Source organism: Anopheles aquasalis, chromosome 2 (genome assembly GCF_943734665.1).
Source record: "Anopheles aquasalis chromosome 2, idAnoAquaMG_Q_19, whole genome shotgun sequence".
Classification (NCBI taxonomy): Eukaryota; Metazoa; Arthropoda; class Insecta; order Diptera; family Culicidae; genus Anopheles; species Anopheles aquasalis.
Window position 1 is genome coordinate 11,285,001 of NC_064877.1, and position 18,126 is coordinate 11,303,126.

General features: G+C 52.1%; 6 protein-coding genes across 6 annotated transcripts in view; 4 read left to right on the plus strand and 2 right to left on the minus strand.

The window, feature by feature from the left end:
* Nucleotides 1–3,451, minus strand: part of LOC126569462 (TBC1 domain family member whacked) — an 8,251-nt gene extending 4,800 nt beyond the window's left edge. The window contains exon 1 of the mRNA XM_050226555.1: nt 2,653–3,451. Coding sequence (XP_050082512.1) covers nt 2,653–2,660 — 8 coding nt within the window. The 5' untranslated portion in view covers nt 2,661–3,451. The remainder of the gene's footprint in view (nt 1–2,652) is intronic.
* Nucleotides 3,452–3,931: 480 nt separating this feature from the next.
* Nucleotides 3,932–5,853, plus strand: LOC126581501 (cytosol aminopeptidase-like). The gene is made up of 2 exons (XM_050245195.1): nt 3,932–4,315; nt 4,390–5,853. The coding sequence occupies exons 1-2, from the start codon at nt 4,109–4,111 to the stop codon at nt 5,821–5,823; spliced, it is 1,641 nt and encodes a 546-aa protein (XP_050101152.1). The 5' UTR covers nt 3,932–4,108; the 3' UTR covers nt 5,824–5,853.
* Nucleotides 5,854–5,954: 101 nt separating this feature from the next.
* Nucleotides 5,955–7,646, plus strand: LOC126569921 (short-chain specific acyl-CoA dehydrogenase, mitochondrial). The gene is made up of 2 exons (XM_050227333.1): nt 5,955–6,095; nt 6,298–7,646. Exons 1-2 carry the CDS (start codon nt 6,062–6,064, stop codon nt 7,506–7,508), a joined length of 1,245 nt encoding a protein of 414 aa, XP_050083290.1. The 5' UTR covers nt 5,955–6,061; the 3' UTR covers nt 7,509–7,646.
* LOC126569919 (membrane-associated tyrosine- and threonine-specific cdc2-inhibitory kinase) lies at nt 7,647–10,855 on the minus strand. Its single transcript, XM_050227332.1, has 3 exons — nt 10,613–10,855; nt 9,115–10,541; nt 7,647–9,013 (listed from the first exon to the last, which is right to left on the minus strand). Exons 1-3 carry the CDS (start codon nt 10,676–10,678, stop codon nt 8,557–8,559), a joined length of 1,950 nt encoding a protein of 649 aa, XP_050083289.1. The 5' UTR covers nt 10,679–10,855; the 3' UTR covers nt 7,647–8,556.
* Nucleotides 10,856–11,307: 452 nt separating this feature from the next.
* Nucleotides 11,308–17,108, plus strand: LOC126581404 (uncharacterized). Its single transcript, XM_050245022.1, has 4 exons — nt 11,308–11,380; nt 11,445–14,675; nt 14,747–14,968; nt 15,044–17,108. Exons 2-4 carry the CDS (start codon nt 11,466–11,468, stop codon nt 16,976–16,978), a joined length of 5,367 nt encoding a protein of 1,788 aa, XP_050100979.1. The 5' UTR covers nt 11,308–11,380; nt 11,445–11,465; the 3' UTR covers nt 16,979–17,108.
* Nucleotides 17,109–17,583: 475 nt separating this feature from the next.
* The window catches only part of LOC126571490 (1-phosphatidylinositol 4,5-bisphosphate phosphodiesterase), a 35,452-nt gene continuing 34,909 nt past the window's right edge, over nt 17,584–18,126 (plus strand). The window contains exon 1 of the mRNA XM_050230030.1: nt 17,584–17,600. The gene's annotated coding sequence lies outside the window, so the exon portion shown is untranslated. The remainder of the gene's footprint in view (nt 17,601–18,126) is intronic.

Sequence of the window (18,126 nt, forward strand, 5' to 3'; positions counted from 1 at the left end):
TGACCTCTAAAAGATAGTTAAACCGTGTTGTGATGGGGCATCTCTTCGCAACTTTTGGCTGAACAGTTTAGGCCAATCGATTGCCACACATCCCCTAAGGCACCGTTAAACGGAAGGTAAAGAGAGGAAACCAAAAGAAATGCCAGCTGCGGGGGCAGCAAATACGGATCCACGATCATGGCAGCCAGGGGGTGGTGGTCAAGGGCCCCCTGGCTTGACCACCATCTCACCACAAACGTGCCCCGGCCTCGAAGCTCACTAACGGACAGCGGGATTCTGTGCACACCATGCTTCATTTGTTTCAATTGAAACCCATCACCGGGCGAACATCGTTTGCAGAAAGGCCGTGGACCGATACATCACGTAGAAGCGCGTAGATCTTTGATCTTGCTCAACGCGAACCCGTCGCAAGACGTTCTGGTGGGTGTGTGTGGGATCGGGAGAAGCGATCCCCAGAACCGATGAGAAGATGGATCGCGTTTAAACGACGAAAGCACAGAATGTACGCCTGGGGTATCGATGGGCGATGGAGCGAACCAATAACCAGGTTTCTTTCTCCTTCTCCCCCCAACGTAATGCATTTCACCTGTTGACATAGTTGTGTATGGAACACATAAAAAACACAGCTCGTGGTGCTGTCCACGTGCAGCAGCGCAATTGCCTGTTCTCGAGGAGACCAGAAATTAGCATACCCATCCAGACCATGCAGGGGAGATCCAAGGAACGCGAGGAAGTGTACTTTTATGAAGCGAACCAGTGCGCGGAGCAACAAGTAGTAAGCGAGAGTTGGAGCGTTGTCTCATGCCGGATTGGTCGCGCCACGATTCGCTGTGTTGGTCGACGTGCGCGCGGACTACCGCACGTACACGATCTCATTGCGATCGTCGTCACCCATCGCTGAAGCGTGCAGTTTGCGGGCTGGTTAATTAATTAACTAAGCAACGCGTAGTATGGTGGCCCATTCCGTAACCCAGCACTTTCGGAAGTGCGCCCACAGGGTGGCGCAAGGCGGGAGGAAGCCATGTCGACTCGCGAACGGTTATTCTAATTGATCGCTATGAGGTCCGATATCGCCAAAAAAAAAAAATGGATCCAATTGCTATGGCGTTTGTTTGGCGAGCATTACATTTTCCGCTTGAACACGATCGGTGCTGGGGCAACGGGAGATTAGCCAACAGCACACATCCAGCGGTACTGCCCGCAGTCAGCATAAATCGATCGTCACGTCACGCCATTTCTTCCCTTCTCTCTTGGGGTTTCTGTTTTGGAGCTGAGCAAATTGCAAAGCGAATAGAATGAGCTTCATCAGGCGCTGTAATCTCTCCCTCTTCTTTAGAATCCGTTATCTGCTGGGGCAGGGGGATGCTAGAAGAAGGCAGATTGCTTATCGTGCAAACGACAGGGGTTGGTTCTTATCACTAAACTGCCATATAACTATCGACCACAGGAGGAGGGTGTGATTCACGCGGCACATCAATTCCTTCGAAGGAATCACACGTAGCACCGGGGGCCATACAATTTATTCGACGAATCGAGTTACTTCGTGCGGGTTAGCTATAGGTAACCAAGGGAACTGGCAGAGATCGACTTACTTTGGCTTACTCATACGCGCGAGGTGTCGCGGAACAAAGTAACCATTGTTAGCGCACGAAATTAGCATCGATACGTTGACGACGCTGCATATAGGCTGTACCTCAGGGAAATTTGCATTTCCCCCAGTGCAACCGACAACGACGACGTCAGTAAAGTCATGAGCTGCTTGGGGCTCCGGAATGGGAAGCAAAACAATCCTTCGCACTACAGTGCACTAGGTCATGTGCGATACTGCGAAACGTGCCACCACCGAGCTGGGGCGTCCAGCTTTTCCGCTTTTCCATGCGTATTCGCTTTGCAGGGGGACACACGCAAAGCGTCAACTACCGTTCGCTCGCACGCTCGCGGACCAAACCATACACGGTGGGGGCATTGTTTTTCGGGGGCTTCGGTATGCAAATGAGCATGGCACGGTATAGGCAGGCGGAGCTGCGAACACTCAGTTTTGGTCAGTTCGTAAAGTCGTGAAACCCAAACAAAAATGTGGCACGTTGTAGTGGGGGGCCTGCTTCTGCATTCTTGCGACACCTCGCCACCGAACGGACGGAAGGCGGGGAGTCTCGTCAAAGGGGGTGTCGTTGAATCGGACGTCACTGTTTACATAGTACGGGGCGCAAAACCCTCACTCCGCGGCCCAGTTTGTGTCACTGCCCAGTGCGATTGTGTGTTTAGTTTGTTGGGGGCACAGGCACACAATTCCTATACAAACGCACGCGACAAAATCTCCATGCAGTTACTAATCATGATGGAAGCCCCCTCGCCTGCTATTCGATCGTTGCTGTGCCAACGTTAGGAGCGCCTCGGATTTAGCGACATCGACGTCCGCGGTTCGGAATGCAGCTCCTATCGCGGGGCTTTAGTCATTTCCTTTTTCCGATTCCGCGCTAGAACGTGCCATAGCAGGAGTGGCATCGATTGGTAGTGAAAGGATTCCATTCTAGTTCGTCAGCCCCGTTCCAAATCTTACAATCCGTTGCCCTACATGCCAGTGTGATCGCTACCTGAAAATGCAAGCGAGAAACTACGGGCGCAAAACGCTGGAGATGATTTGAAACTTACATTATCATAAACAAACAAAACGTGCCGCGTTCCTTTTATCAGCTCATCGCGTTCCTCTGCTCGCTCACTCTTTCGCTCTCTCTTTGTTCGCCGTTATCCTTTTTCTCTCTCTCTCCCCTTATCAGACCGAACCGCGGACAACCCCTTTCGGGTGGCGCGGCGGTTGCAGTAACGAGATGGCCACCACTAACTCCCCGGGACAGGCCTTGTGGAGAGCGAAATTGTGAAATGCACCAACAAATCACCACCACTGCGGGTGCGAGATAGGCCAACCGTGGAATGCGCCTGAGTTGGAGACGAATTTTTCACTATCTTTCGCATTCGCTGGCCGCTCACTCGAGCGGTGGTCACTTTGCACGACACGGTACCTCCGGAAACCGCTGGCCACGGCCACTATCTCTGCGGATGCGGAACAATAAACTTTTTATCACACACGCGTTCCGGAAACACACTCCTGGCGAAACTATTGGACTGCGACTCGAACTCGAACCACCGAAAATCACGCACCGAGTAGGGGGTGGAAAAAGTTGAAAAAAAAAAACAAAACAGGCCAACACGGTGTTGTGGGTGGAATGGGCGGGCGGTGATGATGCACCCGCACTACACGTTGCACGAGAACGCGAAGGTTGTCACCAACATCATCCACTCGCGAGGTGCCTTCGAATGTTTACAGAGGAAATCCGATATCGATTTTCCGCGGGTACTGAGGAGATAAACAGAATTTCCACCACACTATTTCGCACTCGAGGTCCCTTTGGTGGGCCTTTTGGAAAAGAAAAATGATAAAACCACCGAGCAACCGAACGTGTCAGTGCCAGAGTACACAACACGGCACATGTACATAACGTTAGTCGGGCAACGATGTTCCATGAAGCCGATTGGAAACCACAAACTATACATGCTATTTTCCTTTAAACCAAGTGAAAATGGAAAAGTGTTGCTGTTTTTCATTAAAGTGGAGTAATTTTCGAAATATTAACTATCTGATTCTCTTTAAATGCACTTGATTCCATCGACATTTTCCGGGGTGCCCAGGATTTTCCGGATCGATTCGATCAAGGCTATCTGGGTGTTGGCGCGTACAACGGTTATTTGAATTTGATGATCGAGATTGCAACACGTTTGTCCTCGCATTCTTTCCTTATCCTTATCTATAGCTTATCATCTTTTTAATTCTACCGTTTCTGATGTTCTTCCCTATTTCCTTGAGCAACCAACTCGGTGGCTGAATCGTAATCACCGTGATCATGTCTCCAAGGAGTCTCCAAGGAAACTTGGAGATCGTTTTGCTTTGTGCATCGGAGTAATCATTGCCTGAAGTTTTCCGACTCGAGGGACTTTCATTTGGATTCAGTCTATCGCCCGAGATTGAAGCGGAGAAATTTGGTGCAGCCATTTCTTTTTTGTAGGGTCTTTTCGTCGCATCATCGCCATCGCCACCGCCCGGGCCATAATAATGTCGATCAATATTTGGAAAAGGATTTTGCAGCCCGGCTTCAAATCGTTCCAGTACCAGACCAGCAGAAACATCCAGCATGGCGTTAAAATTACCGAACAATGCTCGAATCCGGCGTCGCGCGGTTTGGTACTAGGGGTGTATGCGGATGAAAACGACCGGCTAGACATCGGTGTCCTAACGCCCACCGCCGCCAAGTACAATGAGGTATGTGCAGAGTAAAAGTGTCGTCCTGGCCCCCGCTAATCGTCCGATGCTTCTGTCTTCTCCTTTTCCACAAGTCGTACACGAGCGGAAAGCTTCTCGAACTGCTCCGACTGGCGGGACCAATGCCACGGCGCGGTGAGGTGCGAGTTCTGTACAACCTCGAGCCAACCTATTCGGCCGTTGCAGTTTGTGGCCTTGGCAGTGAGTGCCTCGGGTACGACGATGTCGAAAAAATGGACATCTCTAAGGAAGCGATACGGATAGCGGCCGCACGTGGCTGCCAGGAGCTGCAGAGTCTCGAAACGAGCCGCATCTATGTGGAAGACTTTGGCCATGCTGAATCGGCTGCCGAAGGAGCCCACATGGGCCTGTGGGTTAATCAGGAACTGCGAGCGGTAGAGAATCGAAAGTTCATTCCCCAGCTGCAGCTATACTACGAACCGGAGCTACCGTGCGATGCGAACGGATGGCGCATTGGATTGGCGAAAGCGGAAGCACAAAACCTGGCCCGGCAGCTACAGGAAACGCCTTCGAACCACATGACACCCACCACGTTCGCCCAGAATGTCGTCCAAATTTTGTGCAACTCGGGTGTGAACGTGGAGGTGAAGGTGAAGGGTTGGGCGGAAAACCAAGAGATGACTTCGTTCCTGACCGTCGCGAAGGGATCCTGTGAGCCACCGATTTTCCTGGAGCTAAGTTACTACGGCACGGACACGAAGATTCCACCGATCATCCTTATCGGGCAAGGCAATACGTACGACAGCGGTGGTCTGTGCCTGAAACCGATCGAAGCCCTGACGGATATGCGCGGTGATATGACCGGAGCGGCGTGCGTTGTTGCGGCCAGCCGTGCCATCGCTGCCCTTAAACTTCCGGTCAATATCCGGGCGCTGATTCCACTCTGTGAGAACATGATCGGATGCAATGCCATGAAGCCGGGCGATATGATACAGATGCGGAATGGGAAGAGCATCGAGATAGTGAAGACCAGCAACGAGGCTCCGTTGGTGCTGGTGGATGCGCTGCTGTACGCGGAACACTTTGGACCGAAGTACATCGTGGATGTGTCGACCATCTCGAAGGCGGTCATTGAATCGTTCGGCAAGGTGTGCAGTGCCGTGTTCACCAACTCCGAGGACCTGTGGCAGCGTATGCAGAACGCCAGCATCCACACGGGCGATCGTGTCTGGCGCCTGCCGCTGTGGGATTACTACCGGGAGCAGATCTGCTCGGCGGAGCATGTCGACGTGCAGAACATGGGACAGGGCCAAGGGGCAAACAGTTGCAAGGCGGCCGCATTCTTGCGTGAATTTCTACCGTGCGGCCAGTGGATTCACATCGACGCGCTGAACGTGCTCAAAACGAAGGGAAACGATTTTCCGTACATCCGGCGTGGCATGACGGGGCGACCGACACGAACGCTGATCGAGTTCATTGCTCAGAGCGTGGTACCGAGGGATGATTGCACAAACAGCAAACCACAAAAGAAGACTCTACACTTGTGAAATAATGCTGCTTTCGTTCTTTTGGTTAAGTGAAATTCTTGAAATAAATTGTTCGTATTTTTACGCAACGGTCTTCGCGCTGCTTCGTTCGAACGAGTGTTCGAATGTGTTTCGAACATTTGACAATCGCCTCCGGACCAAACGGATAAATAAATTAATCTGAACCAGTTCCCGTTCGTGTTCTCGCGTTATTCGTTAACTTTGTGATAACTTGACCCATCTCCATTCTACCTCTAAAATGCTTGGCCTACGTGGATACTCCAGGGTCGTTGGTAAGTGTGGTTCCAACGGGATGAAATCGGATGCTGTGGCCACCGGCACCTGGATCTCGCACGCAAATCAAAACAAAGTCACGGCTTCGAACGTTGACCTTTGGACTGCGGACTCTCCCGACTGTCTGCCGGTAATCCGGCAATAACGACAAACTCGCATAATAATGCTTTTCGTAAACTACTCTCCTCACTGCGCCCGTAGCAACCCACCTGCTCCGCCGTCGTGATGCAGACATCGCAAAGTATCGTCGTACGATTGCCAGCTTATCAGCACTGCCCGATACCCACCAGATGCTCCAGAAAACATGCCGTGACTTTGCAGACAATGAATTAGTTCCGAACGCGGCCAAATTCGACCGTGAGCATCTGTTCCCGGCCGAGCAGATACGAAAGATGGGTGAGCTGGGCCTGATGGCGGTTTCGGTGAAGGAGGAGTACGGTGGTACCGGATTGGACTATCTTGCATACGCGATCGCGATGGAGGAGATATCGCGCGGGTGCGCCTCGGCCGGTGTGATCATGTCGGTCAACAACTCGCTCTACCTCGGTCCGCTGACACACTTTGGTAACGAAGAGCAACACCAACAGTTTGTCGTCGGCTACACCGACGGCACGAAGGTGGGATGCTTTGCACTGTCCGAACCGGGCAATGGGTCGGATGCGGGGGCCGCCTCAACGACCGCCATCCGTCGCGGCGATCACTGGGTGCTGAATGGAACAAAGTGCTGGATCACCAACGGTTACGAGGCTGGTGCGGCCGTCGTATTCGCTACCACCGACAAATCGCTCAAGCACAAGGGCATCTCGGCGTTCATCGTACCGAAGGATACGCCCGGTTTTTCACTGGGCAAAAAGGAAGACAAACTCGGCATTCGCGGTTCGTCGACCTGTTCGCTGATATTCGAAGACTGCGCTATTCCGGCCGGGAACCTGTTGGGAGAGCCCGGGTTTGGGTTCAAGATTGCGATGCAAACACTCGATGCTGGTAGGATCGGGATCGCAAGCCAGGCGCTCGGAATTGCCCAGGCGTCGCTGGAGTGTGCGGTCGATTATGCGAACAAGCGGATAGCGTTTGGGAAGCCAATCGCCAAGCTGCAAGCGATACAGAGCAAGCTGGCTGACATGGCCACCCAGCTGGAGGCGGCCCGTCTACTCACGTGGCGAGCGGCCTGGCTGAAGGACAACAAGAAACCATTCACCAAGGAAGCCGCCCAAGCGAAACTGGCAGCGTCCGAAGCGGCCACCTACTGTGCCCACCAGTGCATCCAGGTGCTCGGTGGTATGGGCTACGTTTCGGATATGCCCGCCGAACGGCATTACCGCGATGCACGGATTACGGAAATCTACGAGGGTACGTCCGAGATTCAGCGGCTCGTCATCGCCGGTGCCGTCCTGAAGGAGTTGACGAAATAATTGTTACTCTAAAAACCGGCTTTTATTCGAACTTATTTCGGAATTGTTGTTGTACATTGTTAAGCGCGAAATGGGAGAGGATTTTGATTTTCGTTTTTGTGAAAATAAAATAATACTCGATGAGTCCAAATACCAAGATTCACCTTTCCTAGTAGCAAATGGCTATTTATTCGAATGACTATGTTGGCTCTACTTCTAGATATATATTGTATACCTACATACAAACTCAAACGACTACGCTATTCCGCGATATTCTCCTTCGTGATTAACCACCAAAAACAATATCCTCGATCTTCTGAATGCATGAATTACTTAACCAACAGCAACCACTGCCTTACCGGTTGCTAACCGAACACACTAAAACCATACCGTGTGCTACCGTCGTTTCGCTTCTCGATTCGTTCGCAAGGATACGCGAAGGATCATCATCGAAGGCAGGCAATTTCGCGCGATTTGCATGCTTTCTCCTCCTTTTAACGCACGCATTCGATTAGGGAGAAAGTTTATAAAACATTTTACAGAAAATTATCACAAGTTTTTGCTAGTTTTGTTACACATTTTACCGTCACCACCTAGGACCTTCCTCGTTATTAGTCGTTGCTTGGCTCATGTTCTACTCGCCGTTCCTACCACTTCTCTTAACCGGGAATGTTGCCGCCCTGAGAGCTCCTCGTACACGCGCTCATCTACGCTTGCTACGTTTCTTAGCTTCGTGGATCATTTTCGTCCCAACTAATAGCAGGCGAGTCTGGTGGTTCGTGGGTGCTTTAGCGGACAGCACAACAAGTAGACTGCTGTGGGGAGCAGAACATGATAGTAGTAGTAGTAGTAGTAGCAGTAGTAGTTTGTGAGATCCGTTATTGGTGAGAGCTTGGCTTCTTTTTAATATTATCGTTAATTGCAAAACAAACAAACAAACAAAAAATGAAGATCGCCTGGGGTTTCTTTCTCGCCTACTTGTTTGTTCGTATTTTCCCTAACGAGCCTTCCGGATAGCGATACTGAGACAGAGAGCCGTAGGAGATCTTCTACAATGGGCTTGGGACGTTTAATTGGAATCGGTATCATCCTCATCCAGATTAAAGTGCAAGCGTTTCTTGCTCGGGAACGAGGCAAACCCGGACGAAAGAGAATCACAGCCAGACGGGGGCGTCTCAGCGAAGCCTCGACCACCAGAATGCAACAAATGAAAGGAACCATTTGGTGTCGCCATGATCGACGACGAATCACGATCGGAAGTATTAGCATCACGACCACCAGCTCTACCACTTCCGCCACTGGCAGGTGATTGGCCTTGCTCTTCCTTGGGTAGCGACGTACTGAGTGGCCGGATATCGTTATCGCTATCATGAAGATGGTTGAGCTTCTCTGCCGTCGCGTTCACCTGGGCCGCCGCCATCATAGCCGCCGTTCGGCCATGCAGTGGCGTGGATGAGATTGCATGGCGATTGCGCGATCGTGAATCATTCAACGGCGACAGATCATCGTCGTCGTCTTCTCCAAACCTGTTGGTGATGTGAGAGGGAAAGCGGGGCGAGATATTAATGGACGATGGCATTGGCGATCGGGTCCGTCCAAGGATCGTGTAGCAGATGATCACACTTACCACAGTACACGCAGCGGAGAGCAAGGCAAGCGATTCTGGTGATGCCGTAGGCCGTTCCCTGATTGGTGGTGTTGCTGGTGCAACTGTTGCAACAAACTGTTCTGCATCTGGTGCAAATGGTGGTGATTTAAGGGCGTCGAATTAACAATCCGAACCGAGGGCGGATGCGATGGGACCGAATTGTTCAGGGTCGGTGTACTCTGTACGCTATCCTTTGATCCCGGTGATTCCGCGACACCATCACCGTCCTCTTCGTCGGCTTTATCATAGAACGAGTCACCTTGCAGCGCTCCCGACGATTGTTCCTGGAATGATCGCGAAGCACCCTTTGACGATCGTCTGCAATCGCGTTCCGAGGGCCGTTTGCGGTGCTGCAATCGGAAGCATGCCACCAACCACACGAGCGCTCCAGCAATAAACTGCCGAAGGGAGAGCATCTTGCGCCGGAAGAACCCAACGATACCGCGCACTATCCGTGAGCGGTTACGATCTTCCCGAAGCTTCCGAATCGTCGGATGGTGCAGCAGTGCATCGACCGTAGGCCGTTCTTCCGGCTGTACGCGTAGCATACGCTGTACGATATCCCGCAACGCCGGTGACATCTTCTTCGTCAGCTCGTCCGGTAGCGGCTGGGTACTGCGCAGCCTGTGCCACATGCGCCCATCCTTCGGTAGCTCCAGATTGCAGGCCAGTTCGAGCGTCGCTAGCCCCAGGCTAAAAATGTCGGCCGCCTTCGAGTAGCGCCCTTCCATGAGCTCCGGAGCGATGTAACGCGAGTCACCTTCGGACGCTAACCGGAAGTTGCCGTGCGTTAGATCGAACACGAGCCCAAAATCGGCCAGCTTGCAGGTACCATCGTCGGTAACGAGAATGTTGGCCAGCTTAATATCCAGGTGGATCAGATTCCGATCGTGTAGACTCTTGAGCGCCAGCAACAGATCGAGCAGGATCGACCAGATCCGACTCTCGGGCAGTTCGCCCATTGCCACGTTCTCCAGGCTCGATTTACACAGTTCCATCTGCATGTACAGCCGCTCATCCTGTTCCCAGGCATGGTACAGCTTGACGCAGTTCTCGTGGTCGGAGAACTGCTCGTAGCGACGCACCTCCTCGAAGCACGCTTGCCGGGAGCGTTCGTTGCGGAACAGGGCAATCGATTTCTTAACCGCATACAGCTGGCCATCGGTGCGGCTCCGCACCTTGAACACCTCGCCGAACGATCCTTCGCCTACTTTGGCGAGCTGGTCGAAACACTGCTCGTAGTAGGATTCGGCCTTGCCGGCATTGTACAGTGCGCTCAGCTCGCTCTGGCTATCCTCCCGGAACGAGATCACGTTGGCACTGGATGCGTGGACGCAGCGGCTGAAGCTCTGGTGGAACAGCTTCGGTGGCCTGCGCAAGTGTGACGCGACGCGCTGCCGATTAGCCTGTCGGCGGATTTTGAAACGGCAAATTATTGGAACACTTTACGGCAGCAATAAACGCAAACATTACGTACCTTCTTGAAAGTAAACGAGCAGTCATCGTCATCGATGAACTCCGGCACGGGCAGCGATGATTTCATGTTCGTTCCTACCTGCGCTGCTTCTATTTTGAGGTTATGCTTCTGCCACAACACCCGCCTAATCGTGTTTGGTTGCGTTTTTCCCTATTTTTCCAGCGCCACTCACAGTTTCCACTAACGCATAATGCACTTGGTCGAAAGTGCGTTCTTTCACTGCTCGTGAATACGCTGCACCGAATTTGGGCGTCCGTGTTTTGGGGAAAATCTTGCAGAAACGAAATTGCGCTAGCGCTCCGGTATTTTGGTTGACCTCTTCCGTTACTTTCAAACGGAACCTGACAGTTCTTTTCACAGTGGTGAGAGAAACACTAGTGCCGTTAGCGCAGTTTAGAAGTTGGATTATTAATACTGATTTGATGTCAATGGCAGCGCAAATACAAAAGAAAATCTTAAAAAACTGTTGATTTCTCAAACAACCAGCATAAATATTAAAACATAATAACAATATGCGCGTGTGTAGTTACGCAGCAGCTTTAACTTTATTCATACCACTGTAAATTAGCATTTTTCGGAAGTTTTGAATCCGTCACCGGCTAAACGAACGCTTCATTTATCCAGCTGCCCGCAAGAAGCGCGTAACCGCCTGCAACGATCATCCCGGTGCGCGTCGGTACATTTTCCACCAAATATTAGCTGTATTATCGTCCTTTCGCGTTAAATGGTCACTTGAATGAAGAAACCAAACACTCTTTCCACTTCAAGGTATGTAAAATAATCAAACCCGCAAAGATTTCCATGCATCGTTAGCCTTTTCTTTCACTTCAAGCCGTGGACGCAGTGAAACAAGATGGAACTCTCAAAGTTTGAGGAACAGATTAGCAGATTGCGTGCCGGTCTCGAGCAACCTGACTGGGCCTCATTCCAGAAGACACTCGCGCAAATGCAACGACTCGCGGATAATTTCAAGGGCCACGCGAATGAATACATCTGCATCGCGCATCTCTCCAAAGATCTGATCGATTGGTTGATCCGCCAACAGCCAGCGAACGCCGTGGAATCGAGCGCCTGGAAGGCTGCCTTTAAGCTGACCGAGAGTTTTCTCGAAACCACTTCCCAAGCAGCGCCAGCCCATGTTCGTGTTTACTGTGTTACGACGCTGTACAACGGGATTATCAAGCTGAACGGCAAGCATGGCGCGCAAATACTCCTCATAACGGCGATGGCACGGTTCGAGATAACGGACAAGGAGGTGACACTATTCCAACGAGCCAAGCACCTTGCACTTAAGACTCTGTCCGCTCTGAAAGAGCTAACCGATGGTGCACCGTACGGTGCCGCCGCCTGCGATGCTGTGATTGAGCTGCAGCGCAAACTTCTAATCCAGGCAGCCGGCACTCCAACGGCGATGGTGCGGACGGCCGTCTTGGACTCCTTCCGTGAAGTGTTCGGTACCAGTATGGTCATTCTGCAGCGCCTCTTCGCCTACGATCGCACCAAAGCGGACCTGTTGTTTCGTACCGTGATGGAGACGATGAGCACAGTGGTTCGGCTCGATAAACCGGAGCTGGTGGCCCTGTTCGAGGATGGGTTGAAGTTCGTTGAGACGATACTAGCTTTCCGTGAAAGCGCCCCAGAGTATCTGAAGTATGGCGACTTTTTCAATCTTTTCCGGGCATTAAAGGAGGAACCGTACGCCAGCATTTGCCAAATGGTGCAGCAATCGGTGGAGCTGGCACGCAGCAGGCGCCCAACGGTGCAACAGTACGAGAGGCTTACTGCCAATGCTGGCACCTTGTATACTATCGCTCCCTCCGAGTCGGTCGTGATCAAGGCGATCATTCTCACTGTAACAAACAGCTTTTCGCATCTGAGCAACATGGCAGCTGAGCTGGTGGCCGATCCGAAGCTAGCCGGGGCTATGATCGAACTAGTCGAAAAGTTGTTGCCCTTCGTACGACACTGCCCTTCCCGGCAGGAGCAACAATCGCTGTGCCGTAACTGCTCTCAAACCCGGCGTCATCTGGCCGATCGGCTGCTAACTATGTTGATCATTATCAGCAACAATCAGATGAAGGGAACGGTCTCGGATCGTGCACGGGCACCGGTACAGCAGACCATCGCTACCAGCTACACCATTGCTCGGGTGTGCAAAGTGTTTCACCAAAAAGTAACACTCCTGAAGGAACTGGACTGTGAGCGCAAGCAGTCACTGCTACACTCGACCGCACGCCAAGTGACGATGTTTGTGAAGCACGCAATACAAAATTTACGGCCGGTCGGAACAGAAACCAACGATGATGGCTACGAAAGCGAGAGAAAGGAATTGATCACACTAACGAAATGTCTGATCGAGCTGAACTACGGTGAACGGTTTGATTTTCTCTCCGAGATGACACTGCTTCGATTGCTAGAGAACTGTATGCCCACTAATTCGGCTTGGGTCTCGTCTAACCTAAGCATCCAGCTGCTAAAGTTGCTGCTCACCATACGAGATAAAAGGTCGGAAATGGCCACCCAGGGCGAGCGGGATAACGCCGGCGTCGAAGCGATTAACGGCGTGCTGCGATCGATCGTCTTCTATCAATCAAAAGCCTTAACCGATGATCCGGTACGATCGCTCACCGTAGTCCAAATGTATACGCAGGAGTGGTACGATCGGTTCGGATTCACCTTTACCAGTGTACCCACGTCCGATGAAAAGCTAACAATCATCGCACAGGAAATGGCGTTAGTGGCCAAGTACAAAACAACGCACACGCTGAGCAACTACTTTCAGCAGCTGAGCCAGCTGGGCAATGTGCGTCAGCATTGCCTCACCTTCGGTATGGCGCTCTACTCGCTCGGGGAACAGGAATGGGAGAAGCTACCAGCGTGCCAAATCAGCGAGCTATGGGCTGGTTTGCAAAGCTACACCCCTAGCACGGTTTCGGAACGGATCAAGCAGGCGGCATCGCTTGCCGTCATAGGCTATCACCGGTTTTGGGACCTTACCAACACCTCTAAGAACCGGCTGCGCGACATACCGCTGGAGCGAGAACATCTGCGTAACGGACAGCTGGACGAACGGTTACTGCTCGGGAACCAGATGGATTGTGAGGCGAAGATACTGGAACAAGTGGATACGATCCGGGACCACTACGTCCGGATGGTGCGGCTAATGTGTGACGAAGGGTTCCGGCCACCGATCCTTGCGTTGCTTCCTTCCCTCATGTACGTCACGTCCTTACTGGACGGTGTGGCTCGATACTGTCAGGTGAACTACTATCCCCATCGGGCAGTCGAACTGCAGCTGCTGGGTTTGCTACTGATTAGCCAGCGCCGAGCTGAACGACCGTACGATCAATGCGCCGCACTAGGGTTCCTGCTCGAGCAGCACCACGTGACAGTGGAGTGTTTACCGGCGTTTCTCGGCGACTCTGGCGACCAGTGGCCACCGCACGCTGGTGGAGACCTCTTGACGCTACCAGCCTTGGCACAACGTGCGACGGAGTTACTAAAACGCTGTTGCCACGACTCGCTGGCCACGGTTGTACCGGAATCGCGTCGCTTTCCATTCCTTAACCTATACCTATCGTTGGCCGTCTATACGGGCTCAAACAGTAGCAGCGCCGGACATGAGGATGCACTGGAACTGATCCGGAGTGCACTTGCACTGGCGGACAAGTGGGTCACTCATGGGGAGCTATCCGATGGTAATCACCAGCTGGTAAAGGGTCGAACGGCACAGATACTGTTTCGGTTAGCGACGGAATCGGGCCTACCGTTTCCCCCGTCCGCACCACCGGTGGCATTTGTGAAGCTGATGCTTGCCCATTTCAACGATCTGCAGAAGGTGTGCCGGGAGCAGTTGCTCATACTTTCGCTCGCTGCCGTTGAGACATCGGTGGCCGTCCTACAGTATCTGCTGCTCCGGTACGACATTGGATCCTACATCGAGGCATTCATCGAGCAGGTGCTCAAGTTTGCCATCAAACGTGGTGCCGGTTTGCGGGTGCACCAGCTTCTACTGCTCTACGGCAATATTAATGCCGATATGCAAAAGCTAGACCGCTGTGAGGTACGTTACGGTTGCTAGGGGTGGTTGTCGGTTGCTAGGGATGGTGTTAATTTGTTTACTGCACATTACAGGTGGCGCTACGGTTACTGAATCGTTTTCTAATGCTTCACACGATCGGATCGGTGGATGGGTATCGGATCAAATCGATCCCATGGCAGGTGGCAACTGGTTTGGGAGCAGAGCCTAGTGGTAAATGTGATCAACCATCGGTTGTATCTGTATTTGGAGCCGCTGAAAACGAAGTCGATGGAGTGCGAAAGATCGCGAAAACACATGAAACTGAAAGCAGCATGGTAAGTGTCAGGAGATAGCGAAGACAATGTAGTAGCAATTAATGAGAACATTTTTTCCATTTCATCCCCCTTTAGCTACCTCTTGTCGGAAGTCGTAGACAACCGTTTGTCGGTGTCTCTCTGGAAGATGTTGACGAACCTTCGGCAGGACAACAGCAAAGTGGCGAATTGTCGATTGAAAAGTATCTTATGTTTGACCATCAGGCTACATGTGGCTGTCCGTACTGTAAGTCAACGTTGCACAAATGGATGGCCTTCCGTACGGCGGCACTCGTTACTCGATGCGCGGTGCTAAATGGGCAGCAACCGGTAACACAGATCGGCCACTACTACCAAACCATCACCGATCACTGGCTAAAGGTGATGGAACCGTTGGTACAACAGGCACTGGCGCAAGATGTGACTATCGTACCCAGCTCTCCCAAGGAATCGTGGTGTGCGGCCGGATATCGCACGGAACTGGCGAATGACATCATGCGTACGATGCTCCATCGGGCACTGTTTGAAGAGCGACAAGGCAACTGGGCAGCCGCGGTACCGGTTTACGAACGAGCCGTTTCCCTGTGGACCGGCATACCATGCTTGCCGGTTGACGAGGCGCTGCTACAGGATCTTCGGTTCAATCAACATCTAGCACAATCGATGCTCGACGGCTGGCGAACTGAGAAAGCGACCAGAAAACGATCTTCCGCTGAGCCGAAGATGAGCTACGGCGATTTTATGGCCCCACGCAAAGCATCCAGTTCTTCCGCAGATGTACGTAACTTGGGCGCGGAGTTTGATAAGCTGCAGTTGCGCACACCCGTTAGCAAGCTGCATTCGGTGGCATCCCGTGGCCTACCGAAGACGGTGGATCGTGTGAATGAGCTGCTTCGGCAGGCTGCTTCCCGTCGGCATCAGCAGAGACATGGTGTAATGGAAGATCGGATCGTCGCTCCAGTAACTACGGCTTCCGCTCGAAAACCAAAGACGGTCAACATATTTGTCGATTCACCGCCACAAGCGCCAGCAACGGAACGGCGAGCCAATCGACGAGAGAAGAGAACCCGGGTGAAGAGCAGCACCGTTTCCCCCGTTGATCAGCCAACCACATTGTCCTCTGGAGCAGCAACAACAACCACAACCTCAGCAAAAAGCACGAAAGAAGAGGACGTGGAAATGGTCAGTGGTTTGGCTAAATCTGCGGTCCCCATGTCATGTACTGTGGCCAATACGAAATTACCTAACTCGGGAACCAAATCAAACCGCCATCCGGGCGATTACCCGTCACTTGAAGAAGGTGCCAGCGCTCCAGGAACTCCAGTGAAGACAAAAGCAGCGTCACCCATCAACTCCACCGTTGGCAGCCCTTCACTGAATAGCTCGTTTCGAGATGTGCTTGTTCTGGGAAGGAAGAGGACCGTGGAAGCTGCCGGATCGAAACGAGAAGATCACGATAGTTCGAGCGTCATTGTTTTGCTGGATGATTCGGAGGAGAGCGCCCACGATGTGGTAGAGGCAAGCTTCGTCGATTCCCGGTCGACACCGTCCGTCTCTAACTCAGCACTGGCCCTGAAATCGTACTCCGCCCGAAGAAATGAGTCCCAAGGTGGTACACCCCTCACGTCGGCCAGGAGACGCGCAGATCCTCAAGGCTCCTCGACATCATCGTCCTCAGCCGTCAAGCGAAAACCGGCAATGGGAATGAGCAAAGTTCGGCTTCAATTCGATACATCCAGTCCACAGCGCGAGCGCTCGAATTTGAAGAAAACGAAAACATCATCTACCTCCAACTCCAGCAATGCGCCGCCCAGTACGATCCCGGCAACTGAACAGAGAACCACCAGCAGACGCCGCGCCGGTGTAGCTAGAGTGCCAGCTCCTGCAGCACGGCTGGCCACCACAGCGGTTGCCATGGCTCCGGTGGAGGTGATCGTACTGGATGACTCGGTAAAAGAGAGTACCGGTGTACCGCCGGAAGAGAATATTGCCAAGCGTACAAGGCAGCGCAGAAAACGAATTAATTTGTGAGAATTTGCAGACAAAGGATGGTTCGATGGGTAGAGCAGTATATGAAGGTAGAGATGTTGTTTTTATTTTTGGTGATAGCTTATTTGTGCACGAAAAGGTAGAGAATTTGTTTCAAGAATAAAAGACTGAAGGTGAGCATATTTCAATGTGAATGCTATTGGTTCTCTAGAATAAATTAAAATTAAATTTACCAGCATGTTAAACCATCGACACCTTCTAGTTCTAGGCTCCAAACTAGTGATTCGCAAGTAACGAAGAAGATGGACATGCCGGTACAGCATTAGCGGTACAGCATGTCATATTTATTACAAATTTTGCAGGAGTGATAAAGACCACGGCATACGACTGATAACAGGAGTGTTCTTTTCAGCCTAAAAAGTCCACAAATGTTGGTTTCATGAACGAGCCGACATATTTACACCACAATTTAAACATTGCGCCTCCACCTTCGCTGACAGTTACTCCACACGCCCTTTGTAACGCTGACGCATTCAGTGTGCCGGAGTCTTTACAACAGTGCGTGCGTGCGTCTACGCCGTACACGGGGGACGGCGCGCGCTTTCGCTGAAAGCACGGGCAGTTTGTTGTACCGGAACGGCCTTGCAAGCAGGCAAAATTGTAGGTGCGCGCGCGATGCAACGGTGTGGAGTGTCTCCTTTCCCCCTACAGCTCTCTCTCTCTCTCTCTCTCTCTTTCCTCGCTTAACCTTCTCACGATACGTGAATCCGTCCGTCGTCCGTTAACCCGTCCAACCATCGCAGCAAGCGCTAGCAAACGAACGAACGAGTTCTATTTTCTTCCAAAAAACACACAACGACCGAATCCGCAACCCGCCCGTTAGCGGTACCTCAGGTTCCTGTTGCCTCCTGTGCCTTGTCGTGCGTTTCGTAACCTCTCCGTCCCAGGCTTCTCGAGAGGCAACTCATAAATTTTACAATTTCCGATAAAGCGTCGACGGAGGAGTGTGTTTTTGGGGTCGACCGCAGTAACAGCAGCAGCAGCATCAGCCGCGGTGGTTCCGTTCCATCGTGCGTTCCGTTTCGCGCACGTTCACTTTGACCTTAAACAGGCCCTGGCCGAGCTCGCGAATTGTTCGTTCAACCGCGCACGGTACATTGATCGTTGGCTTCTGTCCGAAGATCATTATT

Coding starts and splice junctions, on each gene's coding strand:
- LOC126569919 (XM_050227332.1), bottom strand. CDS start 10,678: ATGAAATCATCGCTGCCCGTGCCGGAGTTCATCGATGACGATGACTGC. Junction 10,542..10,612: donor GCTCGTTTACTTTCAAGAAG/GTACGTAATGTT, acceptor ATCCGCCGACAG/GCTAATCGGCAGCGCGTCGC. Junction 9,014..9,114: donor TCTCCGCTGCGTGTACTGTG/GTAAGTGTGATC, acceptor CATCACCAACAG/GTTTGGAGAAGACGACGACG.
- LOC126581404 (XM_050245022.1), top strand. CDS start 11,466: ATGGAACTCTCAAAGTTTGAGGAACAGATTAGCAGATTGCGTGCCGGT. Junction 14,676..14,746: donor AAAAGCTAGACCGCTGTGAG/GTACGTTACGGT, acceptor TGCACATTACAG/GTGGCGCTACGGTTACTGAA. Junction 14,969..15,043: donor ATGAAACTGAAAGCAGCATG/GTAAGTGTCAGG, acceptor ATCCCCCTTTAG/CTACCTCTTGTCGGAAGTCG.
- LOC126581501 (XM_050245195.1), top strand. CDS start 4,109: ATGTCGATCAATATTTGGAAAAGGATTTTGCAGCCCGGCTTCAAATCG. Junction 4,316..4,389: donor CCGCCGCCAAGTACAATGAG/GTATGTGCAGAG, acceptor CTTTTCCACAAG/TCGTACACGAGCGGAAAGCT.
- LOC126569921 (XM_050227333.1), top strand. CDS start 6,062: ATGCTTGGCCTACGTGGATACTCCAGGGTCGTTG. Junction 6,096..6,297: donor TGGATACTCCAGGGTCGTTG/GTAAGTGTGGTT, acceptor CTGCGCCCGTAG/CAACCCACCTGCTCCGCCGT.